Genomic DNA, 27,827 nt, shown 5'->3' with positions numbered 1-27,827 from the left:
CTCCTTTCATATCACCTCATCTTGCCTCGTCAGTTCACGTCAACTCACTTTTTTCATCATATTAGTAAACGTCACCATGTCTCATTTCGTTCATTTCACCTCATAAGTATAGATCGTCTCATCTCATTACATCTCATAAAGTTAATCTAATCTCATCAGTGGGTTTAATTTCATTTAACTCATCTAACCTCAAAGCGTCTTATCTTGTCATTTCATATCTCTTCTTGTATTGCATTTTTTTTTAGCTATTATCAATTTCCTCATGTCATCAGTGAAGGTCTCATTTAATTTCATCAGCATGGCTAATTTAATTTCATCTCATCTAACCTCACTTCTTCTCATCTTGTTTTATCTTATATCATATTGTCTCATCTTGTTAAGTTAATTTCAACTCATCCCATATATCATTATCTCGTTTTATCTCATTCCCATCCAATCTGTGTCTCATCTTGTCTGGTCTCATATATCAGCTGTACTAAACTCTGCTACAGTTGACAGTTGGAGGTAAATGCCAGACAGTGAAATGGAAACAAGCAGTCTGAGAATCCCCCCGGTGTGAAAACATGACGAACATATCACAACACTGTGAGTAAACCGAGGGCCTCCCTCCTTCACTCCTTCCCCTCTCGTGAGCTCTCTCTCTCTCGTCTACCTCTCTGCCTTCCTCTCACACACTTATCCTCTTCTGTCTCTCTCACAGACTTGTGGTTATTCATATATCTGCTGTGTTTGTGACAGCAAGCTGTGTTTGCTGAACAGCTTTCACCGGACCACCACTGCCCCACCCATCAACCCCTCTTAACCTTTGACCCCGACAGCCCCACCTGCCTACCCAAATGCACTCACGCACACTCTTCACACCTCCTGTTCTGTTAGCTCTGTGCACCTCTGACGTCAAACACCTTTCAATGCAGCTGATTAACAGGTTTAATATACCATAAATACCATAAATACCACCATGGAAAATGTAAAGGCCCTGACAACCTATTTTTTCAGTCCGCCTCTTACAATTAATGATAGGATCCTACATGAACACAAGATTGACATTGATTATTTCCCAAGACATGTTGTGTATTTTTGTTTTTGTCCTTGCTTTTCTCACTGGTTCAAAGTTGAAAAAAAGAGGATGTCATGTATTTATGTGCACCAACCAGGATTTGGCAATTTTTGAATCAAATGTGTTGACAGTTCCTCACGCAGCCATCACTTTTAATCAAATCTGGTCAAACCACACCCACACTGTCCTGATGAAGCAGATTAGCTGAGTTCTGAGTGTTAAATTCTTAATAAAGGAAGTTTAACTTTGACTGCTTATTTTTTATTTATATATTTAGCAATGAATATTTAATGTTACAGACAAATACTTAAGCTTTGCAATAATGCCCCAGCAATACATTGACTGGACATGACTGCCCCATCTCTCAGTGCACGAGTGACTTTGAATCTCAAGTTTAGTTTTTTGGGTTTTTTTAAATTGACATCGACTGTCAGGGTACGTGTTCTGTCCAGCAAGGTATCTTATTCTGTGCTTATTCCATTACAATCACATTTTATAGTCTACTTTCATTCGTTTAAATAGCCAAACACATTAGACTGCACGTAGCCATCACCATGGAAGAACAACAAACAGAAAATGATGTAGATCTGGTTCCCTAATTACCTAACATATGTTGTTTGGATGGGAAGCCGTCTAGCTTACTCTGCTGGCAAGTTTTTCCTGCTTCATCCAGATCCTCAAAGTGTAACTGTAGTTCAACAGGAACTTCTAACCCTAGAGCCAAATTCCTCCAGTCCCACCATGACAAACACCCACAATTTATTACCTACCATTATAGAAACCGAGAATCAAATACCTACCAGTGTACTAACCCAGATTCTAATTTCTATGGTCCCACCATGGTGAAGCCCCAGAGTTAAACCCATACCACTGCATAACAATAACTACAGCTGAAGCTTGGCGAGGCCTTGCTAGTAGTGTGCATATGTGTGTCTCTGTTTGTGTGTATGTGTGTGTGGTCTGACCAGTGCCCACATCCTTCCAGAGCAACAACATGGCCACCTAGGAGACACACATCCATTCCTCAATTACCTCCCTGCCTTCCTCCATCCCTGCCTCCACCCTTCATTCTTTTTTCCCACCAACAGCGCAGCGGCTGGAGGTTATGACGTCTGTTGCGTTAGACAAGGTCACCGTAGTTTGTCTTTCTGCATTTTTTTCTCCTGGTTACATTCCTCTTTACAAACAGTCCCCTACACATTTAGGAGATGATTTGAGGTGAGCAAACCAGGATGGTATTTAACTTGTTCACACAAGATGTAGCGAAAAATATTTGAGGTGTAGGTTTATGAGAGCCCCCCCTTACTTTCTCCTTTGGTACAAATGAATAAATCAATCTGTGCTGTATTCAGAGATGCCTGCGGGATGAGAAAGTAGGAGTTCAGGAAATTGTTAACACAAATCGCCCTCCAATATCAGCCAGCTCACGGCTAAGAAATAATTCTCTGTTTTAAGGTCAGCATTTAAACCACAAGGTTAAACTATAAGGACCAAGTAGTTATAGGAAGTTTCAGTACATGACTGTAAACAGAGTATAGGAAGACTGACACTGGAGCAGTGATAGGACTTTAGGAGTGTCTTTCACTGTGAAACCCACCCAAACTTGTGAAAATATAGTGGTATCCCTGTGATGCAGAGATGTAGATTTTCAGTAATAACTGCAGACTAGGAGACAAGATCAAGTGTCTAGAGCAAAAAATAAAACAGCTAAATAACAGCCACAACTGAAACTTATATTTCAAACTGCAATAAGGTCATGGGCTATCAGCTGTAAACAGTTAGTTGCTAACTTTGTCTGTCTGCTGTTTGGTGCTGGGCAAGAACGGTATTGTGGGATTATCAGAGGGTTTTTTTCTGAATACCGCCGCCTGCTGCAGCTGGAAACAAAATTGGTGAGAGTAACAGCCAACTGAAACAGGGCAGCAGCAGGACAAACTATCTAAACAATGAGCTGAAAGAAGCTAAAAAGCTCTGTAGGGCTCAGTGGGACTGGAGTCGGGAAGTAGGTCTGCTACTATGAGCTACCCATATCACATTACACAGATTCATTGTTTATACAAAGATATCGATTAGTTCAGCTTTTAAGATACTTTATCAGTGCTGACAAACAAACATTAATAGATGTTTTGACTCTCTAGTCCCTTTGGTATCCTTTGGTATGTAAAGACCGGCTACTTTGGTAAATATGAGCACACTGCATGCTGTTTACCGACATCACATCACATGGTTTCTGGTTATTGAAGTTTTTTTCGGCATTAGAGGCTCAAAAAGTATTTGCTCGTACTTGATGTCAGTTACTAGTATGTTTTTCAGTGCAGAGGAAATAAACAGTTCTGCACAGGTGTACTGAGGGTTTCTTCAGTGCGCGAGCCTGGCATTTTAACTTTGGAACGGCAGGTGAGTGCAGCGGTTTCCTCTCAGCGCAGAACATCCTGTCACATACCTGAGAGCTACTTCCTCTTCAGAAAAACATCAATATTTACCAGAATACACAGAAGTCTCTAAATCTAAAAAACCCTTTACCCTCTAGCATGTTTTTCTGTTCTACTGCCAGTTGTCATCCCACCAGTGCCAGCTTTACCACATCTTTATTTATGACTTTTTTTTCTTTCTAAATATCCCTTTTCAGAGAGAGTACACCTCAAGGAGGACATTTTAACAGCAAAAAAACTCTGCATTCCTCCTGCCGGACCGTTGCTGGACTCCAAAGTAAAGTTTACATTCCTGGGCTGCTGGGAGGAATGCTGCCCTCTGGGGCTCTGGAGCAGACCTGAGGATTACAAGTCAGGGATCACAGATGGAGACGAGGATGCTCAGTTACAGCTACGTTTTGAAGATGTCAAGAACACAGGCTCATTTACACAGACTTTAATGGTTTGACTTTTATCTTTGAGTGGCATTGATCAGGTCTGCACAAGCGTTGATACTTTAGTGATCATTTTGAGTCACTTTGTCACTCATAGCCGCTGTGGCTCTGGAGTGGCTGTCAAAAATGCAAAATGTATTAAATGAACAACGCCATAATGTTGAGTCTGTGATTTTCTGTTGTATCTGAAGTCTTATTTAATCTTGGTGTGATACTCAATGATGAAACAGCTTAGTCGATGGTAAATGGAGTTTCAATAACCTGATTGTCCTGAAAGAGAGCTGACATCCTGTGGGCTTTAGCTAGCCCTAAAAATAGTGGGGGCATCTGCAGCCATAGATACAGCACTGTAGATGTGCTGTAATGGAGAGCAAAGGACAGGAGAGAGGAGGAGAAATGAGAGTAGGGTAGGAGGAGAGGAGAGGAGAGGGTGGTTAAAAACGGGACTCTGTTACGACAAGGACAAGGCTATTGCTAACACGATTGCAGCTGAAAAAATAATGTACTACTCTATAGCCTTTGCTGCTCCATCTGATGGTAATTATTATTAGCTGATCTGCACCCCAGGGCAGACAGGGATTCACTGTCTCACTCAGGGACACTTCTGCATGATGGTTGCTGAAGGGCTTGAAACTGAGCAGCCACTTTGAAGGACAGTCTGGACTTTGATCTAAGCTACTTAACATGGATCGGACCAGAAAAATCTCACTCTGGAGAGATCAAAGCCCCAGCAGGCTGTGATAAAGATCTAGTGGAGTTCAGTGACGCTTGGTTTTATTCTATTACTGAACAATATGAGATGTATTATTCTAATAACACGCTTAACCCTTGCATGTATGTACAATTGTAAATAATGTGCATTGACAATATGCTGTGTGGCTATTGTATAACTGTACAAGGTAATGGCATTACATAGAGGTATGTTGTGGACCTATACACAAGGTTTATGGTAAGCAGTCCAGCACTGCCTCCTGCTGGCAGTAAGATCTAATGCAAAGATGTAAAGAGACTTTTTTTTTAACCAAATTTAAACATAATCATTCAGCAAGTGCACATTTCAGGAAGTATAAGATGTGATATCTTACTGTGTACAACTTCTGTTTCTTCGATTAGATTTCTGTTTATAGGTTAAGTGTTTATAGGATCCCTATTAGCATCTGCTAATGTGGTTGCTAATGTTGGTCTTCCTGGGGTCTACAAATACACACAGATGACATGAAAACAAGAAAGAAAAACACTGAGTTGGTTTTTGCCCCAGAGAGTCACCTTCTCTGTTAGAATTACATATTTAGAAGAGCTACTCTCAGCTTACTAATGGAAAGGAAAACTAATAGCAACTTATTTCCTCCAAACCTTTTTTTTAATGACTCACGACCTGTCAGCACAGTGTTTGCCCACTGATGAGTTATTTCTGCATTTTATCTGCACCACAGCAGAGTGATACAGTCCTCCAGTGAGTCCAACTTGTCTGCATGTGGATTGCTGTAGCATTTTTCTTTAATGAGGCAGCAAAATAAATGTAAAGAAAAATTACGTGTCAACCGAAAAACAACCTAATAATTTCCTATGTGCCCCCCCCCCCCCCCCCTTCCTTTGCAGTAACTTTGCACCCCGTCAGACTTTCCTCATCCTCCTCAGCTGTGACATTTCTGTTTGGAAGGAAAATCCTGCTCAGCTCTTTGCAGCAACCTGCCACTTTCTGTGTGTGTAACCAGCCCAAAATACTCCCTGTCCCACTGACGCCCAGTTCAACTCGTTCTCTGCCCGAGTGATGTATTTACAACAGTGTGTGTCCAAATCCTCCACATCTCTCACTCTGCCAAGGAAACTTTTCCTTCTGCGTCACAGCAGCCTGTTACTTCCACATCCCAATCCAACTCCAACACTGTCTGTTCTGTCATATACAAGTTAACTCCTGTCTGCTCCTTGATCTCATCCTATCATGGCTGCCTGAAACTCACTTTCCCTCACTGTCTGTGGGGTAAACAAGGAGATGACATAATGTGGTTTTTAACTCTTTTCAGACTAGATTTTATGTTTTCCAAACAGTTTTAACAAAAGGGCCCGATCTGTTGCTGGTCCTCTTTTTTTATGTTTTTTGTTTCGATTTTTTGATTCTACATTTTTAGTTTGGCTCAGCTCCAACAATTAATGAGGCCTTTACTTAGCTGCAGTTAGCCTTTGATAAGGTTCAGTCTTAGCCTTGAGAACGTCAGCTGTTCTTATATGTGGCAAATGCTGAGTTAACAGGAACACGCTCTTGCATCACAGGCAGATACAATTGATGACTTGTCTTAAATGCACGACAGCTGTCGCCAACATCATGCTAAGTATCATCACTTTGAGCTGACGATCCCTATTCAGTTCAGCCAGTTCTGTAAACCATTTGACCTTGCATATATTTGACTGATATGGTATGACTGGGCCTCAAAAAACATTACTTGAGCACACATGTTCTTTGTCCAGGTTCAACCCCAATGTATTGTCAACCTTATTTGAACCATTATGTTCCCGGGGAAAGTCAACCGAACACACATGTTGTTGTCCAGGTTCATCCTCAAAAGAAATTTACAGTCCTCCATTGGTGGATATGAGTTGTACTGAAGCAGTTGAGTTAAATGTCTTGATGCAGGGTAAGAAAGATAGTCATCAACAGTTACCGAGAGTGGGAAGACCATTACTCATTAATCTTCCCGAAATATGTTCCTGTCCAGTCTCCACTTTACAAACCTCTATGCTGCTGCTTCCAAACCACTATAAGTGTTTTATTTGCAAAGTTTACAATTCAACTAACTCCGGGCTTGCAGAGGTCACAGCCTTTAAACCCAGATCTGGTACTCTCTCCAACCAAGATATTTAACCTTCTGTGTCACATCAGATTGTTACATTCAAAAATATTACAGTTTGCTACAACTATTTTAATAGAGAACTCAATCATCTAAAATGCAGCGACTGCCCAAACCAAAGTGTTCACACTGCTCATCAAATGTAGCTCTAGTGCTTTCAGAGTAAAACTGTGATGTTGACAAAAGAGGGTGATGACATTCAATCTTTGAGGAGGAACACCAAAGTAGTATGTGGGATTATTTAGAATAATGTAGTCACGCACAATAGACTAGAGTTGCCTTCGTGTTGGAAAAAATAATTTGATTTAAGTGGAATATATATATATATATATATATATATATATATATACACACCTTATATATTATCTTCAGTAAAAATCACTCTTCTCATTTCAGGTTCAGTACATTCAGATAATTTATTCAGATCATAATTTTACATTTAGGTCAAACAGTTGTAGCAAATAATTATTAGTAAAGCCACCACACGCAAACTGTTAACCTACACAGGTGTTTTCATTCATAATTTGGCTGATTAGATCACGACTGATTGACAAAGCTGTGGCCACCGACAGCATAACGTACGAGGTCTAATCAACAACATGATTGAAAACACCTGTGTGGTGTGCAGGGCCAGGAAGCATTACGCACAGCTACTTTAAAACAAACTATAAAACACAACTCCAACTGGTACTTGACCTTTGCCTGCACTATCTACACATAACACTTAACTTAATTTGTGTGTGATCATCTGCAACGTGACAGGTCATTTCATTTCATTTCATTTAAAAAAAAAAAAGAAGAAGATTTTTCTCGACATCCATGCAATCTCTCTAAGCTGTCACAGTTTAAAACAATTTGTCTAGCCAAAGGAAACACACCAGCTACTTACAGCAGCAACAAACTGGACTGGGTATGTACAGTACTTCTTGATGATTCATCATTAGAATACAACACGAATTTGAATTGAAATCAACTATTAATTTGAATTCATTCTAACTTAAAATACAGTGATAGATAAAAAATAGGGTGTTGTCACTCAGAGAACTGCATCACAATAAGCATTGCAGTTTGGCTACATTGTACTATGGACCAAGGCTGTTCATTCTCAAATTTACATAGCACTTTTAGCATGTGGGCTTTTCCTATCTAGAGACTGATCTGGAGGTTAACCCCCTCTTACCTGCATTCAACAACACGCTGCCTCATTGCACTCAGAAGCATTGTCTGCACTGTACTTTAACATTCAGAGCTGGTGAAGCCAACATGGCTGCCACTGAACACAGCAACACTCAACCTGTGTTTACACAAAAACTAAAAACCTTCACACTTTCCTGTCGAAGTCAAATCATGCCTAAATCAGGCCCAACTAATTCAATTAAAGCTGATTATAAAAATAAAAGCTACCAGCGCCAGTTTTGTTTTCACCGGGAAGGAGTGTGCAGCCCTGTCAATGAGGATTGCAATATCTTAAAAATATAAATCAAGTCAGAGAAAGACAGACCATCTCGATGACTCCCCTCATGAGGGGGGTGAGAAAAGGAGGAGGATGAGGAGAGGAAGGATGGTGCTTGATCCTTTGTTCAGGCTGATGACTAAACAGGAGAGGTGGAGGAGAGGAAGAAGAAGAAGCCCTCATTGTTTGACAGCACCCCAGATGATGAGTCCAATAATAACAGCAGCTACAGCCAACACTATCATCAGGATGCATATCTTCTTCCGGGAGCTCCGCTGGCGGGGGAAAAAAGGCAAAAGGTGGTTGTTCATATAGTTAATAAGAATAAGCTATAATCAGACATTTAATAGGAGGGCTGGATTGATGAGGTCAGGCTAGCTGAGGGTTTGAAGTGACTCAGTCACAGCATGAATCAGATCACCTTGTGACTCAGTTCTTTCTTTTTGTTTTCTCCATTACGCCTCTTTCTCTACGTCTTATTTAGCAACGCAAACTGACTAAGAACTTGGTTACACAAGGGAGTCATTGTGCAGAAGGTGGACGAGTCATATATGCGCACACACTGCTACCTCAGAGACCCCTAGAGCAACCAGTCTTGCTTTGATTTCTTCATTGATCCACCAGTTTCAAGCTAACATCTCAAACATTTTGACTCTCCTTAATCCCTTCTTTGTGTATCTGCCCTTCCTCTCCTGTTCATCATCCTCTCTGTCCTATAGAGCGTTACCTGGTACTCGGCGGCACGTGCCAGCTGCTGCGTGGCGCTCTGGACATGCACATCTGCACTCTCCACATTGGCTTCTATACTGTCTGCAGAACACACAGGAAACACACATATTGTACACACACATGCAGCAGGTAGGAGGAAGGGGGAAGCACATGTGGCACAAATCTCCAAACTTGTATTTTCACAGTCATTAGATAAGTATCAATACCACTTTCATACCTGTAGGTCAATATGAAGCACAGCAAGGAGATGGTTAGCTTAACTTAGCATAAAGACTGGAAACAGGGGGAAACAGCTAGCCTGGCCCTGTCCAAAAGGTAACAACATCTGTATACTAGCTCCTCTAAAGCTCACCAATTAACATGTTATACGTCATTTGTTTTAGGACAGAGCCAGGCTAGCTGTTTCCCGTTTCCAGTCTTAATGCTAAGCTAAGCTAACCAGCTGCTGGCTGTAGCTTCAAAATTACCCTGCATACTACATATAGTGGTATCAATCTTCTCATCTAACTCAGGCATATTTCCCAAAACTATTCCTGTAACACATGAGTAAAGCTGCCTTGTCCTGCTCGAATATTTTGATTAAAAAAAAAAAATACATCAAACTCAGAAGGCAGGCTCTTAAAATGCTGTTTCACTGTGACATTGACACATTCAGGAATGACTTGGATGTTTCAGTAGCAAGTTGTTACATTATTAGAGGAACAGACAAGTAATCTACAGGTGCAGGTGCCATAAGCTCACCTATCATGTCTCCCTGCTCATGGACCATCATCCCCAGGTCCTTGAAGATGTCATTGATATCTGTGATGTCAGCCTGAATCAAGCAGCATAAAGAGAGATGGCTCATGTGAAAGGGGCATGACTTGACTTCATAGTGAACACAACAACACGGAGCTGATGACATACTGCACACACTAGTGGCCATGCTGGTATGGACATTTGATTCTTATTTGTACCTCCAACTGCCTGATGGATGACTCTCTCTCCTGGATGAGCCTCAGGTCTTCTTCAGTGATGGCCTCAGTCTGAGCCTGTACCTGGGAATCACTACAGGAACAAATGCAGATGAAATAATAAGAAAAGTAATAATAAGAGAAACAATAATACTGATTATAAATAGTGGACCTACCTAGAGAAAGGAGGCACATTTCCAAAGCTGTCTTCAGGCTGTCCTCCCTGTTACAGGAAATTAAGAGGTTTAAATAAACATATTGTGCTTCTTAATGCAAATATACTGCAGAGGATGTGCTTTGCAGCGATTGTGGGTACAGCAACGATTCAGTATGTACAGGGTGCTATAAAACCCACAGTAATGAACATACCTCATTAAATATAATTCGATTAAGTATCAGCAGAACAATTTATTGTCAAAAACGTATGCGTGGTGACATAGAGCAAATCAAACCTGTACTGTTGATTTTAGTTCCCCAGCCAAGATATGTTCCTTACCAACCAATAATTAAAGCAGTAAGGAACTGTTCCTTCTTATCAGCATGAACACATGATACTTTTCTGTGCAGGGAGATAAGCGGTGAGGGTACAGAGTTGCCAAGCAAGCAGGCTCTCCCGAGAGAATCTGTGTCTAAAACAGTCACAGCTAAAGGCACAATGATGGGAGAGCTACATCCTGTGAAACTTTTCTTGTAAACTCTCAGATCAAATCAATGTGGACACACAACTTAAGTTTTAATCAGTTTTGAGTTTCCTAACCTAAATCTGCTTTCTTTATGTAAAGCCTCACTGTCTTCATCAGGCTATGTGGACAGAAAAAAGACACTTTCAACAAAGCACCAAGCAACATAAAAAAAAGTGGATTGAATCACTGTCTATTTCATTGGTCTACACCCTGACCTTGTGACATTGAAGGCACAGCAGGTTACTCACCGACACCCTGGAGCTGGCCCTGACTCTGGCCACAAACTCCCTCTCTTTGTCGGCCGCCTGCCGCTGTGTCTTTTGGAAGCTGTTCAGGGCGGCAGAGAAGTCGTTCAACAGACGCTCTTTCTGTATCTTTCTCTGCCGCTGAAACACATAGAATAAAAATGTTAACAAAAAGAAAAGCCAGAAACCTTTGGATAAACAAACAGTGGCACTAAACTGGTAATAACAAGCAGGGAAATAATGACTTTGAACTATACTTTGAGTACCTGATCGGGGCCAACAGGAAGTGCACTGAATGTCTTGATCAGTCTGTCAGTCTCCTTCGCCAGCTGGTTACCTTGCTGCTGTTTCTGTTGCCTGGTGACCACAGACAAATATTTTCTCATTTTGTTCAAGTAGAGAAATACTGGCCGGACATTTAAAATGCAATAGCAGTATTGGATGGATTGACCACATGGTTCAAAGGTTCAACCTTTTCTCCACCTGCATTTGTACTAAGATGTTCACCATAACAGAAGAATTATGCAAACCCAACCGAGCCCCCATAACTCACAGCGTCTGTCGTAGCTGGCTGCTGTCCTGCTCTGTTCCCAGCAGAGAAACTGCCCTCTGCAGCTCAGAGGCTGGTGAGGAAGAAAGAGTGAAAGCATTGTTTACCTGTACTTAAGTATCTCCACGTGTCTACCATGATCCACATGCTGGAGTCAGTAAAGTGGCTGTAATCTGAATGTTGCAGCTGATGATGACGGTGACTTCTTCTGTGTTTGTGTATATTTGTGTGTGTGTGTGTGTGTGTGTGTGTGTGTGTGTGTGTGTAGTGTGTGTATTACTCAGCAGTGTCAGCTTCTGGATGTTGGAGCTGATGTTGTGAACCAAAGCACTGGGCTCCTCTAGAATCCCAGCCTGGTAGGCCATGATGGAGAGCTGTGAAGACACACAACAACATAATGTCTGTCACTTCATTCATTCAAGAGTCAGAACAAGATGTTATTACTGTAGTTACTGCAGTAATTCCAGTGTGTTGGAGACTGACCACATGGGGTGATTGAGAATGCATGAAACCTAATTAGCAAGTTAGCAGAAAAGTTTAAATACTTAGTTGATGTTAGCTAAACCTAATGGATAAGTGGTTTAAATAGCTAAAAAGTAATTTGTAAAATAATTAGCTAAGAGTAATGGATTAACATTTGAAATAATTAGCTAAACGTAATGGGACAGGTGGACTTGGAGGTACAGCAGACAAAAAAGGTTGGGAACCACTGGTCTAAAATATAATTGTACGCTGTAGCATTAAAAGATTTCCCTTAACTGGGACCAGCCCAAACCATTATAACAGCCCCATGTACACCTCAAGTACGCAGTGTACTGAGAAGTTTGTCAATTTCAAATACAATTTGTCATGCGTTTTCTAATGGGAATTGGCTCTCATTGAGTGTATATGAAGTAACAGGACAGGGTTAGGAATGATTACTGCAGGCCAGTCATGCAGACTTCCTGTACTGTTGACTCAAGAGGACTGAAACCATGGCCAGTATGCAAAAGACCATCTGCTAAGAGACTCTCACACACGGAGGCTATCCAGCCCTGTTATTGTTCTGGGCGGCAATCGTTTTGATGCTTTTAACTTAAACTTAAATTACTCATTGAATCTTTCCGCTTTAATTAAACTTGTTGCACCCTCCCTGTCTGCCCGTGTGTGTGTGTGTGTGTATTTGTCCCAATACAACAGTAACTGCCAGCGAGAAAAAATGCGGAAATCACACGAGCTTTTCCAAAAGAAGGACACAAATGACCACTATTTACTCATGAAGCACGTATTATTATTATTATTATCTATATAATTCTTGATTCCAACATGGACGAAGTCATGTTCAAATCAAAGTCGCAATTTGAGGAGTTTTTTTTCTCTCGTTTTCCGGAGAACAAATTGTTTTAAAGAGTTAAGGGTTGTTCTTAACGATGAACCAGCTTCATGAGAGAGTGTTTATCATGCGAATGTGTCAGTGTCGTCAAGCCTTTCTAAATGTTCGGCTCTGTTGTGTAAAAGTTGGGACTTTACCTTTCTTGAGACTCGCAGCAGCAGCGGTGCGTTGCTTCCTGATTCGCTGCCACTCCCCCCGTCACATGACGCCGGGAGCAGCGAGGGCTAAATCATCATCGGTACAAATGAATATGTGACAAAGGAAGAGTTGTGTGAAGCAACAGAAATGAACTGATGAACAAATATTATGACACGAAGTTTAATTAATGTCTAGTCTTACATTTCATTTCATATGAATAGAAACTGCATAGTCCTACTTAATACAGATAGGAATAAGGAAGATTTAGTGTTACATTACTAAGACGGTTCACTGTAGGAAACAGTAGGATTTAGATGAAAAACATGGATCACAAATATCTATGTGTAAAATAAATAGTACTCAAGTACAATTCTGATGTTCCTGAGTATTTCCATTATTTGTTTCTTTATACTTGTCAACTAAAAAGCGCAACATTTCTTTCAAAAATGTAGTGCTATTTAGTCGACTACACTTAGCTGTCGAGTTACATAGAAGATTTCATTTACAAAACTTGTGCTTTGCTTATAAAATATGATGCATTCTTATAGATTAAAATGCCAAACTGTATATTGTTACTTAAAATTAGCACCACTTCAACTAGCCACAACACTTAAATGCTGCTTACGTCTAAATGCATCACTGCAATAATCCTGCATAAGAAGGATTTTACTTTATACTTTTATAAGAAAACATTTGCTTGTACTTGTAACAGAGTATTTTAAATTGTGGTATTGCAGCTTTAACTTAAGTATCTGGATACTCCTTCCACTACAGCTTGGATGTTTACCCTTTGCCCTTTATCTTTTGTGTAACATATAGCAAAAGATCAATACATATTAGGCCATAGCTACCAGTGAGGGCACTTAATCAGATTACTTAAGGTTACATAGTACCTCCCTATTACTTATTCTTAAACTTATTCTTAAATGTCAGTACAATACATATACAGTCATACACAATAGTGCAATGCATACATACATATATATATATATACATACATACATACATATACATTGCTATTGTATATATTTTTTACTTTTGTTTTTCACTTAAATATTGTAAATGTGTATTTTTCTTTCTATTTCTTATTTTTTATATTTTGTACATACTTTTATTTCTAAATTTATGCTGCTTTCTACCCTTGAATGGGAGCATCGGTACTGTACAATTTCCCCCCGGGGATCAATAAAGTATTTCTGATTCTGATTCTGAAGTCATGTCTTTTTTCTGGACATTTCTGGGAATTTGGGGGATTTAACAACCTACACTGTAAAATTAAAACACTGTTTTATGACTCAATATATTAAAATGTTTACTACTTTTAGGTCAACACAAAATTAATAGATAATGGAGTTTACCCCTGGCAGTGTGGAGAAAACTGTGAAAACTGCATTTAGACTTTTAGTCACAGTTTACAGAAAATATAACAGTCAAATGAAGAAATAAAATGTTAGAGACCTTTTTTTTGTGTCTGGTCTACATTTTCCAGGAATGATGAGGTTGCAGGTTGGGGGAATTGGCCCCCTAAAAGAGCAAAAAGTGCCAATTATGTAACAGATCTATGGTTTGATTGGACATTGCTGTCATTTGAAAGCCCAGGAGGACAAAGTGTCTGCATATCGAGGTTCAGACAGGTTAACCACACAGCTACCGTGACAGACTCCAGTTCCTGGTTACCCAATTTTTCATATACATCTGGTCAGTGTTAGTTTGCAGACCAGAATCCAAGTTCATGGCAAGTGCATGTTAGGATCCCAGTTGCTGCCTGCCTGCAGTTGGGGATTGATAAAAACAGTTTGCAAAAATAAGACCATGCAGACCATAGGAGGACTAGCACCTTCTGTACTAGTCCCATATCAACTGATCTCATAGGGGAACATATGCAATTGAGGTAGTTGTACTTAACTTGTCAGGTACAAAATGAGTCCCAGATCTAACCCTAACCCTGCGTTATCTTGGTCTCTTGAACTGCCAACCTCTCTCAAAGACTGTTAGCAAACAGTACATGGTGGCTTGCCAGATGTGGTAATAACCGCTTTTGACCCAAAAGGACATGGCTCTTTCTTATCAGTTTGCAAAACAGATCTTGAGGTTTCCTATGAAAGTGATTTTATCAGTTCAAAAGACAGGTCAGAATCATAATCATAATCAGAATCAGAAACTGTTTATTGCCAAGTAACATACATTACAAGGAATTTGCCTGGAATTTGGTCAAATGACCAATTCATCTTTACGTATAGATTTACTCCTGTTTATGTACATGCTTATTTATTATGTATATAGATTGTAAAGCCCCTTGAGGCAAATTATGATTTGTGATATTGGGCTATATAAATAAAATTGACTTGACTTGACTAACTTTTATTTCACACTTGCTTTGGCAATGTAAACATCTGTTTCCCATGTCAATAAAGCCCCTTTGAATTGAACTGAATCATGTATATACAGTACAATTTATTTTAAGACTGAAATAACAAGTACTAAGAAACAAACCACAACAAGGGGATCTTGAGCAGTATGTTACATCGATCATTGTGAAAACTTTACTTGCTGAGTGGTTCAGATGTCAAACACCTAAATGTCAGTGAGCGAATCACGGTGAAAGTTTGCTTCTTGAGTTGACAGATTGCTCTTTGCAATATATTGAGTTCTCTTTGTTTCTCCATGTGTGTGGGTGTTTGTCTGTGTATGAGAGAGACTTTCTGAGTATTATTAATATTGAGCTCTATGTACACACATTATCTTATCTGTCATAGAGGGTCCACTGACCCACCTGTCACATGGACTAACGTGAGTGTGTGTCTCTCTCTCTCTCTCTGTTTGCTTGTGTGGGTCAGAACTTTTGATTGTGAGAGTACATAAGCCTTGAGACAACTCTCAGTAGGAGTAGACGCTCCTGACTCCGTCCCTCTCTGCAGTCCCAGGTCTTCAATCATGCTGCGCCCGGCAGTCCTCAGCCTCCTCCTTGCATGTGCAGTGTCTCTCAGCAGCGCTGCTGTATTTCTAGAAAATGGCATGCCCATCCTGTGGGCTCAAACGGCCGGCCAAGTGACTGACCTGCCGATACAGAATGGCATCCTGACTCCTGACCCCTGGCACTTCCTTCACCGCATGAGTCTTTACCGACTGCTGATAGCTGCTACAGACCCATTTATGGGATCCATGGGGACAAATGCCACAGACAGTCCTCTGTGGGGACTGCCACTGCAGCTTGGATGGATGCTAACTTCAGGTAAGAGTGAAGTTATTTTCTTTTTTTTATCAATAATAATGTTTCCCTATAAAGCTAAGAAAGAAAAATTACTTCCTTCACCAGAATGACAGTTGGTGCAAAATAGTGAATCATTTGAGAGCAGTTCCAAGCTCTAGATCTGATAATCTAACTCTCAGCAATGACTTCTTTATAATGAATAAATAAGCTACTTTTACTGTGAGTCCCAGGGTCAACTTCATGTTGACCCTGGGACTGGAACATGCAGTCATAAACTGAGTGAAAACAAACTGATAGCGTTATGTACAATGTGTGTGTTTCTGCAGGGCGTCTCGCTGACCCAACCGGTGCTACAACCTGCGGCCTGCAAACAGGAGATACTATGTGTGTTTCTACCCAAAGCTGGTGGGGCTGTAAGTATGACAAACACACCACACCACACACACACACACACACACAAAACACACAAATAGAATATTAAACAATAAAACACTATCAAAACCACTTCTTTCTCCTACAGGTGTGAACTACTTTGCCTCTGTACTTCCATTCCTGTCCGCCGCACAGCAGGGCTTCATGGGAGAAGGAGTTCAGGTACTTGTGCAAACGGGCATCTCCACTGTTGAAAAACAGGACAAAGGGACTGTAGCTACGCTAGCGGCTCTTTGAGCTAAATGCTAACATCAACATGCTAAAATGCGCACAATGACAATGCTAACATGCTGGTGTTTACCATATTCACCATCTTTGTTTTCGCACATTAGCATGCTAACATTTGTTGATTAGCCAAAAACAAAAAGTATAGCTGAGGCTGACAGAAATGTCATTAGTGTTGCAAGTATTTAGTCATAAACCAAAGTATTTGACAAATTAAAACTTTGACCTGATGTTGGAGCTTTATGAAAAGTTAAGGGATCATTGAAGTGACTGCAATTCTGCAATTCTGCAATCCTGAGGGCCACATGTGTGTAGTTGACGATCGCAGTCCATCCAACAGTTGTTAAGACATTTTACTAAAACACACACATTTCAGCCTCATGATGGTGCTAGAGGAAATGTCAAAGGATGACCAAAGTCAGTAGGATTTATCCTAAAGGCACCATGCATGTCTGTATTAAACTTCATGGAAATCCATCCAATAGTTGTTGAGATATTTCAGTCTGGATCAAAGTGGTGGACCGACGGAAGCTGTGTTATGGTTTTGATGATGATGAGGATGATTGTAATGATGATTGATCTCATTGATCTCATTAGGTCCAGATGCAGGTGCCTGAAGGTGTAGAGGACTATTGCACCACATATGCTGACTGTGCAGCTCGCTTCCCTGATGCCATGACTAAGTGGGATGCCTTTTTTCAGGTACATGCAGTGCACACACACACACACACACACACACACACACACAAACCCACATACACATTACTGATTTTTATATAGAAACGCACTAATGGACACTGTCTCATATATTAACATATAATACAAAAGGGACATTACACTGATTTTACACATCAACACCAGTTCACTCTCATGGGGAGCACTACTCAGCCTGTGAAAACAGTTGTATAATGTCCTCTTTTAACAGAGAGCCTTTTATAAAGTCTGGAGTACCTCCTTAATGCTCTATGTGTGTGATTAAAGGGTCTGAAGTCTGCCACTGAGTCTCCTCTCCCTGAAAGTGAGAAGAAAGACGCTCTCCTCGGCCTCTACTGGGTGGCCCAGATGGCTTCAACTTATGCCTCTGCTACATGCAACGCCAGGTATCTATCTATCTATCTATCTATCTATCTAGAGCGGTATCATTCTTCTCACCTCACTCCCTGCAACAAAGTGAATGAGCGAATTTCCCAAATTGTTGAACTGTCCTCTCCTCTCCTTCAGGCAGAGCCACTACTCCTCTGCAGAGGTGTCATTTGCAAAGAGCTGGCTGAACTCTGCAGAGTACGTTTCAGCAGCACATTTCCAATCCAATATGGAAAAATCTGCGCTGTTCATGGCCCCTCTCCCAAGTAGAATTTTACAGGTACGTACCCTCAACATTAACTTCTAAACTTATCACATTTTTACAACCTGTGTATTTATCTCATTTATGTTCTGTCTGTCATATCTGTACGTCTAGGAGGGCGACGTTGCGCCTAACATTGCCGATCTGAGTACAGAGGAGAACCACACACTGTCGACCTTCTCCTGGATGAATACCATCAACACTTTTCTGGGTAGGGTACACACACACACACACACACACACACACACACACATATCATCAAATAATAATATAATATAGTCTTTTCATTGGATTTGTGAGCTTTTAAGGATGATCTTGATCATGTCGCCTGCCAGGTGGGACGTTGGTGCGTATGTGGAAAAGTGCCATGTGTTCAGTGGACTCAAGACAGAAAGGCAGAGAGATGTTGGAGCAGCTCGTACTGAATCCCAGCTATGCCAGAGACACTTTCATGTCCATCGTCAGTACAATGATTACGAGCTGTTGAGACAAACAGAGAGAGAGAGAGAGAGAGAGACAGATAGCAACTCCAGTTACATAATTGCAGTCCCTAACTCATCTGTAAGGTAAAGACAAATGTAAATTCTTTTACAAATAATACAGGATTACTTTTGTATTACTCATCGATAGGTTTCAGATAAATCGCTTGCAATACAAAAAGACTAATAGCTGCTATCCTCTCTGTGTCTTTGTTCTCGTCACTCTGTTGTGAATGTGTGTGTCACAGTAAAAAGTCAACAAACCCTCATTGTACTGTCATTATTATATGCTTTTGGAGATCTTGTTATGGAACTCAATAATATATAATATATATGATACAGAAAAATGGCAAAAACTAAACACAGAAAGTTCTTCTTTGAAGATGCACAATAAGGTTTGTTTGCATAAAATATCTTAAATATCTAAAAACAAAGTGGAGGAGTGTAACTAAGTTGTAAGTATTTACTCAGGTACTATAGTATTTTTTTAGGTACTTTTACTTTACTTGAGTACTACTCAACTTGGTGCTGTTGTTACTAGTTACCTACAAAATAAGTGATCAGTTTCTAAAATATGATGCATTGTTATAGACTGAACCACCTAACAGTATATAAAGTAATCAATAATAACAATCCAATTATATGAACTATATAATCAGATTCAGTCTGTATAATACATAATACTTTGATACTACGTTTGATACTGTACGTACATTTTGCAGATAAGACTTCTGTATTTTTACTTGAGTAAGATTTTGAATACAGGAATTTTACTTGTAATGGAGTATTTCTACACTGAAGTATTTCTTTCATCACAGGTAGATTGGTTTAAAGGTTAGACTGTTGCCAAGTACAGCTGAGACAAGATCCAACCACAGCTCTCAGTGACAAATGCCTAAATGTATCAGATGTATTTGTCATGATTGTAAAGGTAAAGTCGACTAACATGTCCTCATATAGCACCACACCACGTTAAATCACATAGTGAATGTCATCCAGAGCTCTATTCCAGTCCATTAGCGCTCCCTAGTGGTAATTTGGTGTAAGTACTGACCTATCACGAGGGCAGGTTTCCAGTAATGCGATGGCAGTGATATTTTAAATAATACCCATAATAAGATAAAATGTGTTCTTTGGAAAGTGGTGAAAAAAACATTAGCTGAACAGTGTTACACATGCTTGTAACCTCTTCTAGAGTTTATTCTGTATTCCTGTTGTAGTCACTGGAGAGAGCAGCCGTACACGGAGATGCTGCCAGACAAACAGAAAGGCAGCCAGGTATTTAGGGGAAATGATGGCTTATCTGCCCATTAGATTCTAATGGATTTATATCAGACACAGCCATCTTGGCCAGAGCCATATAAACACTCTATGCCTATTTTAGGGTTTCCTGGTAATGGATTATTGAAAGGGAAAGACTTGAAAGAGTATTTCTGTGAATATATTGTACAGGCAAAATGTGAAACAAGTGGACTGAAGATAAGTGGGAAAGCTCCAGTTTGTAGATGACATGCAAGGAAAGATTCATGGAAAAGTCTTTATTTCAACACAAAACATAACATAAACATTTACTTTAACAAAATACAACACACATGTTGAATCACTGTAGGTGATGGCATCAAATAAGAATGACATCCAAGACATTTTTAAAAGGAAGACACAAAGGGTCATTATACCCGCCATGGAAAAGCACAATAAAACCCTCTGAATATTAACTGTACTGTATCTATGCTAGCTCATCATGATTGTCTGTGGAAAAGCAATATCAAACTCACAATAAAAAACACAAATGCAGATTGTGATATCCTGTCAAGGCGTGTACACTATGTGTACTGTAAGGGCTTTTTTAATTTGCACTTTTGAGCTTATTCTTGGTGTTTATTCCTATTAAATCTTGTGTTTATACAGCATTAGGTTAGTGCTACCAAAAGTACAAAAACATAAATTATATTGATGGGGCTGATTTTAGTATTCAATTTTACATAAAACCAATTCAATTTATCAACGTTACTCACATGGTAATACACAAGCAGACTATCCAGAGTATATTCTGGTTATAACAGCATTAAAAGAAACTGTAGATTCTTACATAACCTGTGCCAACTTCCAGACAGGACTCACCTGTAAATACTAATTCCTAAGGACATGATTCACCACACTGCATGTTCAAAATAGTCATGAATCAAGGTTTGATAATACACACATTGCACCGGTTCATTTACAGCAGTGGTTCCCAAACTGTGGGGTGGGGCCCTCTGAAGGGGCGCAGAGGTATTGTAGGGGGGCACACAGTGGCTTAAATGAAGAGGGAAACCATAAAAGGTGAATCACCTTTGGGGACTTGATTAGCTGAGTTCTCTCCGTTATATGGTGGCTGTGTGCATCTGAAGATGTTACAGATGCATATGAATGTATAGTAAATTATCTTGTGCACACAACAAGATAAAACAATATATCACCTTTCTGGGGCTCCATAGAATAAACCTTTTTCCCAGCATATTATTTTAAAATGTTCAACACGTGTAAATAATAACAGTATTAAGTTGAATGTTCATATTAATGTTATTTCAATATATTGCAGCTCTTCTTATAACTAGTTTCCCCAGTATTGTTACTAGTTGATAAAAAATGTAATCAATGTCCATGCTTGTGTGGGGAGGAAGAGGGGGCCAGTCGTTTCTTCGGCTTCCAAAGGGGCGCATGACAGGAAAAGTTTGGGAACCACTGATTTACAGTAACAATGATCTCCTTAACAGTAACATTGGACTATTATCGACTATAAATAAATAAGCGTTTCATTCTATATAAAGAAATGTTATCATTTTTGTAAAGTGTCAGATTGAGCACCATGGTATCCTAGTGACTGCGAGGATACAAAAAACAGACGTGGATTCAAAATGTCACCACGCTCCAACAGGAATGACAGTCGAGGCTGTTTTATCGGCCCGTTTCCTCTCAGCACTGGACGTACAATTCACCGAGCTTGACAAAACCCGTGAAAGATGGCATAACTAACTGAGTCTGTCCAGATATAAAATAGGAATGTCACTGTAAAGTCTAAACACAGGCGAGGAGTAGAGCTGGAAGGAGACATTTTTAAACAAACATTACTCAAACCCGCTCAGGTTCCCCCGCTGTAGAGCAGCAAGGGAAGCAAGCGAAACAGCTTCTGCAAAAGCTCTGGGACAAACGTCTTCCAGATCATACTCAAATGAACTGAAATCAGGGGAAAACATCCAGGGATTCCAGATGTTTGCTTTAAAATGAGCATGTATTTCACATGTACTACACAGTATTGGCCATTATCTTGCTTTGGCTTCTTGCCGTCTGCTGAGTGGCGAGGTAGAGAAATGACTGAATGGCAGGCCTGCTGTTGGCTGACTTATGGTCGAGATTGCATGTTGATGGCGTTTGCATCTGGAGTGTTGCTTGGCTAAATGAGAGGTCGAGGACCTCCGCGCCTCACACGGGAGGCTGCCCTGAGCCCGCTAATGCACTGGAGTGTGTGTGTGTGTGTGTGTGTGAAAGAGCCTCTGTATCTGTGTGTGTGTTTGAGTCTGTGAGAGAACGTTTTTGCTCATGTGTGGGTATGTCAAACAGTTAATGTGTAGGTACAAATATATATATAGTGTGTGTGCGCTGAGAAGAATGTCCAGGGAGTTACGCTTCTTCGTAGGCTGAGGCCTTGTCTTTTAACAGGTCCAGACACAAGTGACAGCTCCAGCTCCCTGTGGAGACAGAGACGGAGAAAGAGAGGCTGAAATCTTTGTCCCCCGTGCTCCATATATAGCCTTTGCTTGTAGCCTCTCTCAAATATACAGTACATGACATATATAGTATCAAGCCGCTGATGTATAATAAAACCGATGAGAGTGTACCTTCTGGAGGCTGGGTCATTGGAGGCTTCAGGCAGTACATGTGGTACCCTCTGTCACAGTCATCACAGAACAGCAGCTGGTCCTACATTGGCAGCACACACACATCTTAAATATATAATCTCTATAAAATATGTGCAGGGGGCATAAATACATACATTATGTTGTATAAATAAATATGAACCCTTCCTGGAAAAGGATATAAAGTGCTGAAATAAATAAATCAGAGTTACAAATACTGCTTTAAATGTGGCTAACATTATGTTGAATGCCAGTTAGCAGCATTTATCAGCTATAAAAGTAGTAATAGCAAGTAGCACTGTTTCAAAACATCATGGGACAACTAACTGAGCTTCAAATCTTTTATGCCCAAACTGCAGGTACATGTGTCAAAAAATGCTCAAACTATCCAGTAGAAATTGGTACGTGTTAAGTAGCATGCAACCTTATATCATCCGCCTTTGTTGCAATGTTTGCTATGGTGAGTATTTATTACTTTACAGTGGAAGTCATTTTTATAGTGTTTACATTATTATTGTTTTTTATTTTTTATTTTCTTCTGCAGTCTGCAAATCACTGCAGACTGCATTTGTATCAAATCAAATATTTGGCTTTCCCATGAATGTACGATCATTTAACTCTTTTTTCCAAAAGAGCAAAACTCTATTTATATTGTATTTTTCACTCTAACATAGTACTGATCCAGTCACTGAAAAAAAAATCACATCAGTGGTGACTTATCTGCTTGGCGAGTATGTATTGCCTATGACAGGCAGGACTGTGGAAAGGTCACAACATTAAAAGAAAAACAAGTCAAAGTGCGCTTCAAAGCAAATTCAAAGGGAAATCTAGTGACAGCATTCAAACGCTGACATTTGTGGAGCCAGAGACTCGCACAGGACTTCCCTCTCCTGCAGTATACGTACATCGTTCTCTGAGGTGCCACAGATGCTGCAGGACTTGCACTCTATGCACTGCCACTGGTACGTCCTCACTGCCTGCATCATGTTGTCAGTGAACTGCAGACATGTGGGGTGACCTGTGGAGGGACGGTGAGGAAGGGACGAGAGGAGTGAAGGAGGCGGGAGGGGGTGGACAGGGTGGATCGCCAGAGGAGTTTACAAAGTCAGTGGTGTTTTCTTATATAACAGTTCAGAGACACGTGGCAGACGCATCATCTGAAGCCACTTCTTAATGCTGTAGATTGAAAATGGACATTCGATTTTCAATATTTTTTTAAAGAAAATCTTTTTGACTGAATAAACTGTTGTGCCCTGGTGGAGATGAATAAAACATTTGGACCATGTTGTGTCTCCCTTCAAAATCCGATTGCTATGTCTTCATAAGAGCCAGCGGTAAGTGTTTACTTTGTGATTCAGACAACTGTAATTGCACCCTATAGTGTTGACAGTCCATACGACTGGATGGAAGAGTAGCATCAAATGCAATCTAGCCACAACGGACGAGTAATTATATGTCTGGAAAACAAAACACAAGCAGTGATGTGTGTGCAGGAAAGCACAGTCGAGCCGTAATCTTATCATCTTCCCATAAATCTACAGCTGCGACGAGACAAAAGGAAGGCTATTTGGTTCATGTAAAATTGTCTTCTTGCTCTTAATAACTGTCTTTTATAGCCTCCCCTCAGCTTCACAGTGGTGTCTGCATCTCATCTCGCAAACAGTCATCTGCATCACCCTGGTATCAATGGGTTATCAATGAGCCATAATCAAGGATGAAGTGATTTGTATCTGGACTGGGAAAGCAGCCAGAGACATTGAAAACGTTCCCTATCAGCCTGTGATGGATGAACAAAAGAGAAACGTGAGCTGAATATAATTTCAAGCAGAAATGTTTAAAGCTGCCGCCTGCCTCCAAAAGTGAAACAGTCGGGGAGAAATTAGCTGTGGCTGTTTAAAAGATGGCCTATCAGCTTAAAATGAATACCAATTAGCAGCAGGCAGGAGAAAAAAAGTATTTCTGCCCAGCGTCCACTGATAAAAGAAAGGATCTAGCCCTTAAAGACAGAGAGGAGCAATGGAGTGCCGATTGGCTCTTACCTCTCGGCTACCTGTCCTCTTTAGCCAATGGAGTGACTCAACTGTCCACGTTCATCCCTCCCCCTGCCATATTAGCGGCCACTCAACGTAATTTATTCCTTTTTTCTCTCTGGTCCACCGTGTCTGCTATTAACCTTTTTCAGTCCAGAATTAAATAGGCTGTAGGATGTGAGGTTTAGTCTATGAACTTGATTATCTTACGCAAGCACAGTCAAGTGTGAGGAGATTATTGTTTGTTTATGAAAAATGGAAAAATGTCTTAACATGTTGAACAGTAAAATCCACGAGTGTGGTAAAAAAAACAAAAAAGGCATTTGTATGCATCCGGGACAAAATTTCCAACAAAAAGACGCTGTTAAATGTCTTTGGAAGGAATTCATGTCCTTCATACTCTGTATTCGAAAAGTTCAAAATAAATTCTTCAGCGTGCCATTTAAGGGGAGCCACTGTAGTCCATTCTGCACCTTCAAAGTCTTCCAGTGTTCCCTCAATGAAAACGTTCAATCAGAAAATAATTTTTATTGCCACGAGGTCCAGCTAGTCAAGGCGTCCCGTTATCAGCTGTCAGCCACGGCGCCGTCATCGTCCGAAAACAAAATGTCTTCCAGCTCTGCATCTTCAAAGCCATGAAACGTGGAGGCCTCGCTGTCGGACGCGTTGCCGAACAATTCTTCGAGAGCACTCAGCTTCCTCCCATCCTTCTTCACTCCTCCTCTTCCAGCTACCATGAAAACATCAGTGTCAGAGCAACACAGACAAGGCCACACACACTCTCGCAGCTGTTCTAACAAACTCTACCGTAGCAAGAAAACATCTCACTCGCTGAAATGAACACTCTGCTCTCTTATTGTATAAGACGGTTGAGCTGATTCTAGAAAAGTTTTGCCCCGTGTAGTGTGGAGAGAAAAAAAAAAAAAGAGGGTGGCGGTGGGTGGCAAAGAAACAAAAATGCAGCCAAATGTGCCATAAAGTAATGCATGAAAATTGAGCAACAAAAGAGTGAATGCATGTCGTGTAAAGGCAGAAGTCCTTCACCGATGGACGAGGCTGACATGGAGAAGCATGCAGGATGGAAGTAAGCAGCGGAGCCTACGGATCAATATCATTTTTAGAAGCGAAATTGCAAAGATTTCCTGCAGTTGGTTCTCACTTCTCATGGTCTACGATGCTCATTGACAACCCATTGAAAAGACACTGTAGCAACATGACAGCTCAATTCACTGCACAACATAAATCAGACCTCATCAGATCTACATTATCAAGTAAAGACACAGGTCGGTTTGAACAAAGATGACTTGGAATAATAATGACATGAGGCTGTCACCAACTGAAATTAACTGTGTGAACATAACTGTAAACTTTGCAATAATAGCAGTTTATGGAGGTGGCTTCCAAAAGATATTACCTAAAGAAATTATTATTAATCTAAATAGATATTTGATGCAGAGTGTTAAACAGCATCACAATCAACACCGCTCCCAGTAGACCACACACGTTGGGTCTGTTTACTTATTTGTTATATCTTTTCTTTTACTGGTGCTTCTTGCTATTGTGCTATCCCCTATAACACTCCTGTGCTGTAACACTGCACATTTCCCCCGCTGTGGGATTAATAAAGGATGATGTTATCTTATCTCTGTCTATATCTATCGATATCTGTGGCCATTAGGGAAGCACCATTTTAGTCCAGGTAACAAAAATAAACATTGCAAGGAAGCGAGGAGTTGACATGAACAAGATTGTGGAATAAAAAGGAAGTAAAGGGAAATAAAAATTAGATGTGTAGAAGACACAAATTAAAATGTGAGACTAGCAAACAACTAATTTGAAGGAATAGTTTGACATTTTGGGAAATACGCTAATTCGTTTTTCCTGCTGAGAGTTAGATGAGAAGATCGATACCACTCTCATATCTGTGGGTTAAAAATTATGCTACAGCCAGGAGATGGTTAGCCTAGCTTAGCACAAAGGCTGGAAACAGGGAAACAGCTAGCCTGGCTCTGCCCAAAGGTAAAGCTCACTCATTAACACATCATATCTTGTTTGTTTAATCCGCACAAAAACCTCACAGTGACAACAAGACTCCAGGAAGTCACTGGGTCTAACCAAGACATAGTCCAGAGCAAAAACTCGACAACTTGTCGTTTTTACACTTCAGGTTTTGTTCACACTAAACAAACAAGATATAACGTGTTATTTAGTGAGTGGTAGAAGTGTTGTCAGGCAGATTTTGATCATTTGGACAGAGCCAGGCTAGCTGTTTCCCCCTGTCCCCTCTATATGTATCTTTATGCTAAGCTAAGCTAACTGTCTGCTGGCTGTAGCTTCATATTGACCGTACAGACATGGCAGTGGTATCGATCTTCTCATCTAGCTATTGAACTATCACCTTTGATAAGAGTGGGATTATTAAAGTCCACTAATTTGATTGGTAGGAAAACTAGTACTTGTGGTCTACATTAACGCTGACGTCAACGAAGAACCTGAAGCTTTAACGGAAACCCTCCATGTTGTGGAGACTGGAGACTCACCAGAACGCCCACAGTCAGAGCAGGACACCAGCTCCTCCGCCTGGCCTGTCTTCCTGTTGGAGTCCTGGTCTCCCAGGCAGAAGTCACAGTAGTCGTTAGGGATGATGGAGCCATCTGGACCCTTCTGAGCTGTCGGCAAGAACAGACACAGAGGGACGCATGAGCTGCCATTCATTTTCAGACAGCCTGAGGCCATCTGGGTTATCATAAACTGTGATTTGGAGCATTTCCCGCTTATGAGTATGTGACTAAGTGCATTGGGGAGTTTCTGTCAGGAAAACCATTAGGACATTTCTGAGCTAGCACTTACGGAAACCTTCTGTCGTTCTGTGTAATTAAACGCTAGCCAGCATCTTACGTTTGTGGTTGTCCGAGCTACGTGGAGGAGACGGGCTCATCTCAGGTTCCTTCTCCTCCTCGCCCTCCTCTTCTGCCAAGTGAGTGTGGGTGTAGTGGTAGCTCAGGCCAGGCCGGTTCTTGTAGCGCTTTCCACAGACTACAGATAAAACATCACAGCTCCATTAGAAACACGTTAAAAACCTTGTGCAACATATTGTAGAGTCTGATCAAAAATCTACTGTCATCCCTGCCTTAATTGGACTACAACAGATTTTATGGAAGGCGTCAATTTGCAAGAACTTCAGTATTCAATGATGGCTAGATGGACTACAAAATAAAGGCAAAAACTACAATGTATAAATAGGTTAACATGTTCACCATAACAACCTTAACACCTAACACAAGTAGTTATTGCTATGGGGACAGAGGTCAAAAGTA

General features: G+C 40.6%; 3 protein-coding genes across 3 annotated transcripts in view; 1 reads left to right on the top strand and 2 right to left on the bottom strand.

The window, feature by feature from the left end:
* Positions 1–7,166: 7,166 nt before the first annotated feature.
* On the bottom strand, positions 7,167–12,933 carry stx7l (syntaxin 7-like). Its single transcript, XM_070925630.1, has 10 exons — positions 12,892–12,933; positions 11,663–11,756; positions 11,386–11,455; positions 11,099–11,189; positions 10,836–10,973; positions 10,081–10,127; positions 9,908–9,998; positions 9,693–9,765; positions 8,950–9,032; positions 7,167–8,497 (listed from the first exon to the last, which is right to left on the bottom strand). Exons 2-10 carry the CDS (start codon positions 11,745–11,747, stop codon positions 8,402–8,404), a joined length of 774 nt encoding a protein of 257 aa, XP_070781731.1. The 5' UTR covers positions 11,748–11,756; positions 12,892–12,933; the 3' UTR covers positions 7,167–8,401.
* A 2,893-nt stretch (positions 12,934–15,826) lies between these two features.
* LOC139302629 (protein LEG1 homolog) lies at positions 15,827–18,592 on the top strand. Its single transcript, XM_070926332.1, has 8 exons — positions 15,827–16,124; positions 16,430–16,516; positions 16,624–16,697; positions 17,358–17,462; positions 17,742–17,860; positions 17,982–18,123; positions 18,220–18,316; positions 18,441–18,592. Exons 1-8 carry the CDS (start codon positions 15,827–15,829, stop codon positions 18,590–18,592), a joined length of 1,074 nt encoding a protein of 357 aa, XP_070782433.1.
* A 3,233-nt stretch (positions 18,593–21,825) lies between these two features.
* Positions 21,826–27,827, bottom strand: part of dpf3 (double PHD fingers 3) — a 20,517-nt gene continuing 14,515 nt past the window's right edge. The window contains exons 7-11 of the mRNA XM_070925608.1: positions 27,409–27,546; positions 27,051–27,179; positions 23,386–23,498; positions 22,463–22,544; positions 21,826–22,312 (exon numbers count right to left, since the gene is read on the bottom strand). Of these exons, the coding sequence (XP_070781709.1) occupies positions 22,245–22,312; positions 22,463–22,544; positions 23,386–23,498; positions 27,051–27,179; positions 27,409–27,546 (530 nt within the window). The 3' untranslated portion in view covers positions 21,826–22,244. The remainder of the gene's footprint in view (positions 22,313–22,462; positions 22,545–23,385; positions 23,499–27,050; positions 27,180–27,408; positions 27,547–27,827) is intronic.

Source organism: Enoplosus armatus, chromosome 19 (genome assembly GCF_043641665.1).
Source record: "Enoplosus armatus isolate fEnoArm2 chromosome 19, fEnoArm2.hap1, whole genome shotgun sequence".
NCBI classification, from domain to species: Eukaryota; Metazoa; Chordata; class Actinopteri; order Centrarchiformes; family Enoplosidae; genus Enoplosus; species Enoplosus armatus.
The sequence above is the reverse complement of the archived record's forward strand: the minus strand, read 5'-3'. Positions and strand labels throughout refer to the sequence as shown.

Bases quoted from the DNA above. Each gene is read 5' to 3' on its own strand.
- stx7l (XM_070925630.1), bottom strand. From the start codon at position 11,747: ATGGCCTACCAGGCTGGGATTCTAGAGGAGCCCAGTGCTTTGGTTCAC. The intron at 9,033-9,692 runs GTGAGCTTATGG...TGTGTTCTGCAG, and splicing joins TGAGCAGGGAGACATGATAG to ACAGTATAGAAGCCAATGTG. The intron at 8,498-8,949 runs GTAACGCTCTAT...TTCCCCCGCCAG, and splicing joins CACGTGCCGCCGAGTACCAG to CGGAGCTCCCGGAAGAAGAT.
- LOC139302629 (XM_070926332.1), top strand. From the start codon at position 15,827: ATGCTGCGCCCGGCAGTCCTCAGCCTCCTCCTTGCATGTGCAGTGTCT. The intron at 17,463-17,741 runs GTACATGCAGTG...GTGTGATTAAAG, and splicing joins AGTGGGATGCCTTTTTTCAG to GGTCTGAAGTCTGCCACTGA. The intron at 18,124-18,219 runs GTACGTACCCTC...CTGTACGTCTAG, and splicing joins TCCCAAGTAGAATTTTACAG to GAGGGCGACGTTGCGCCTAA.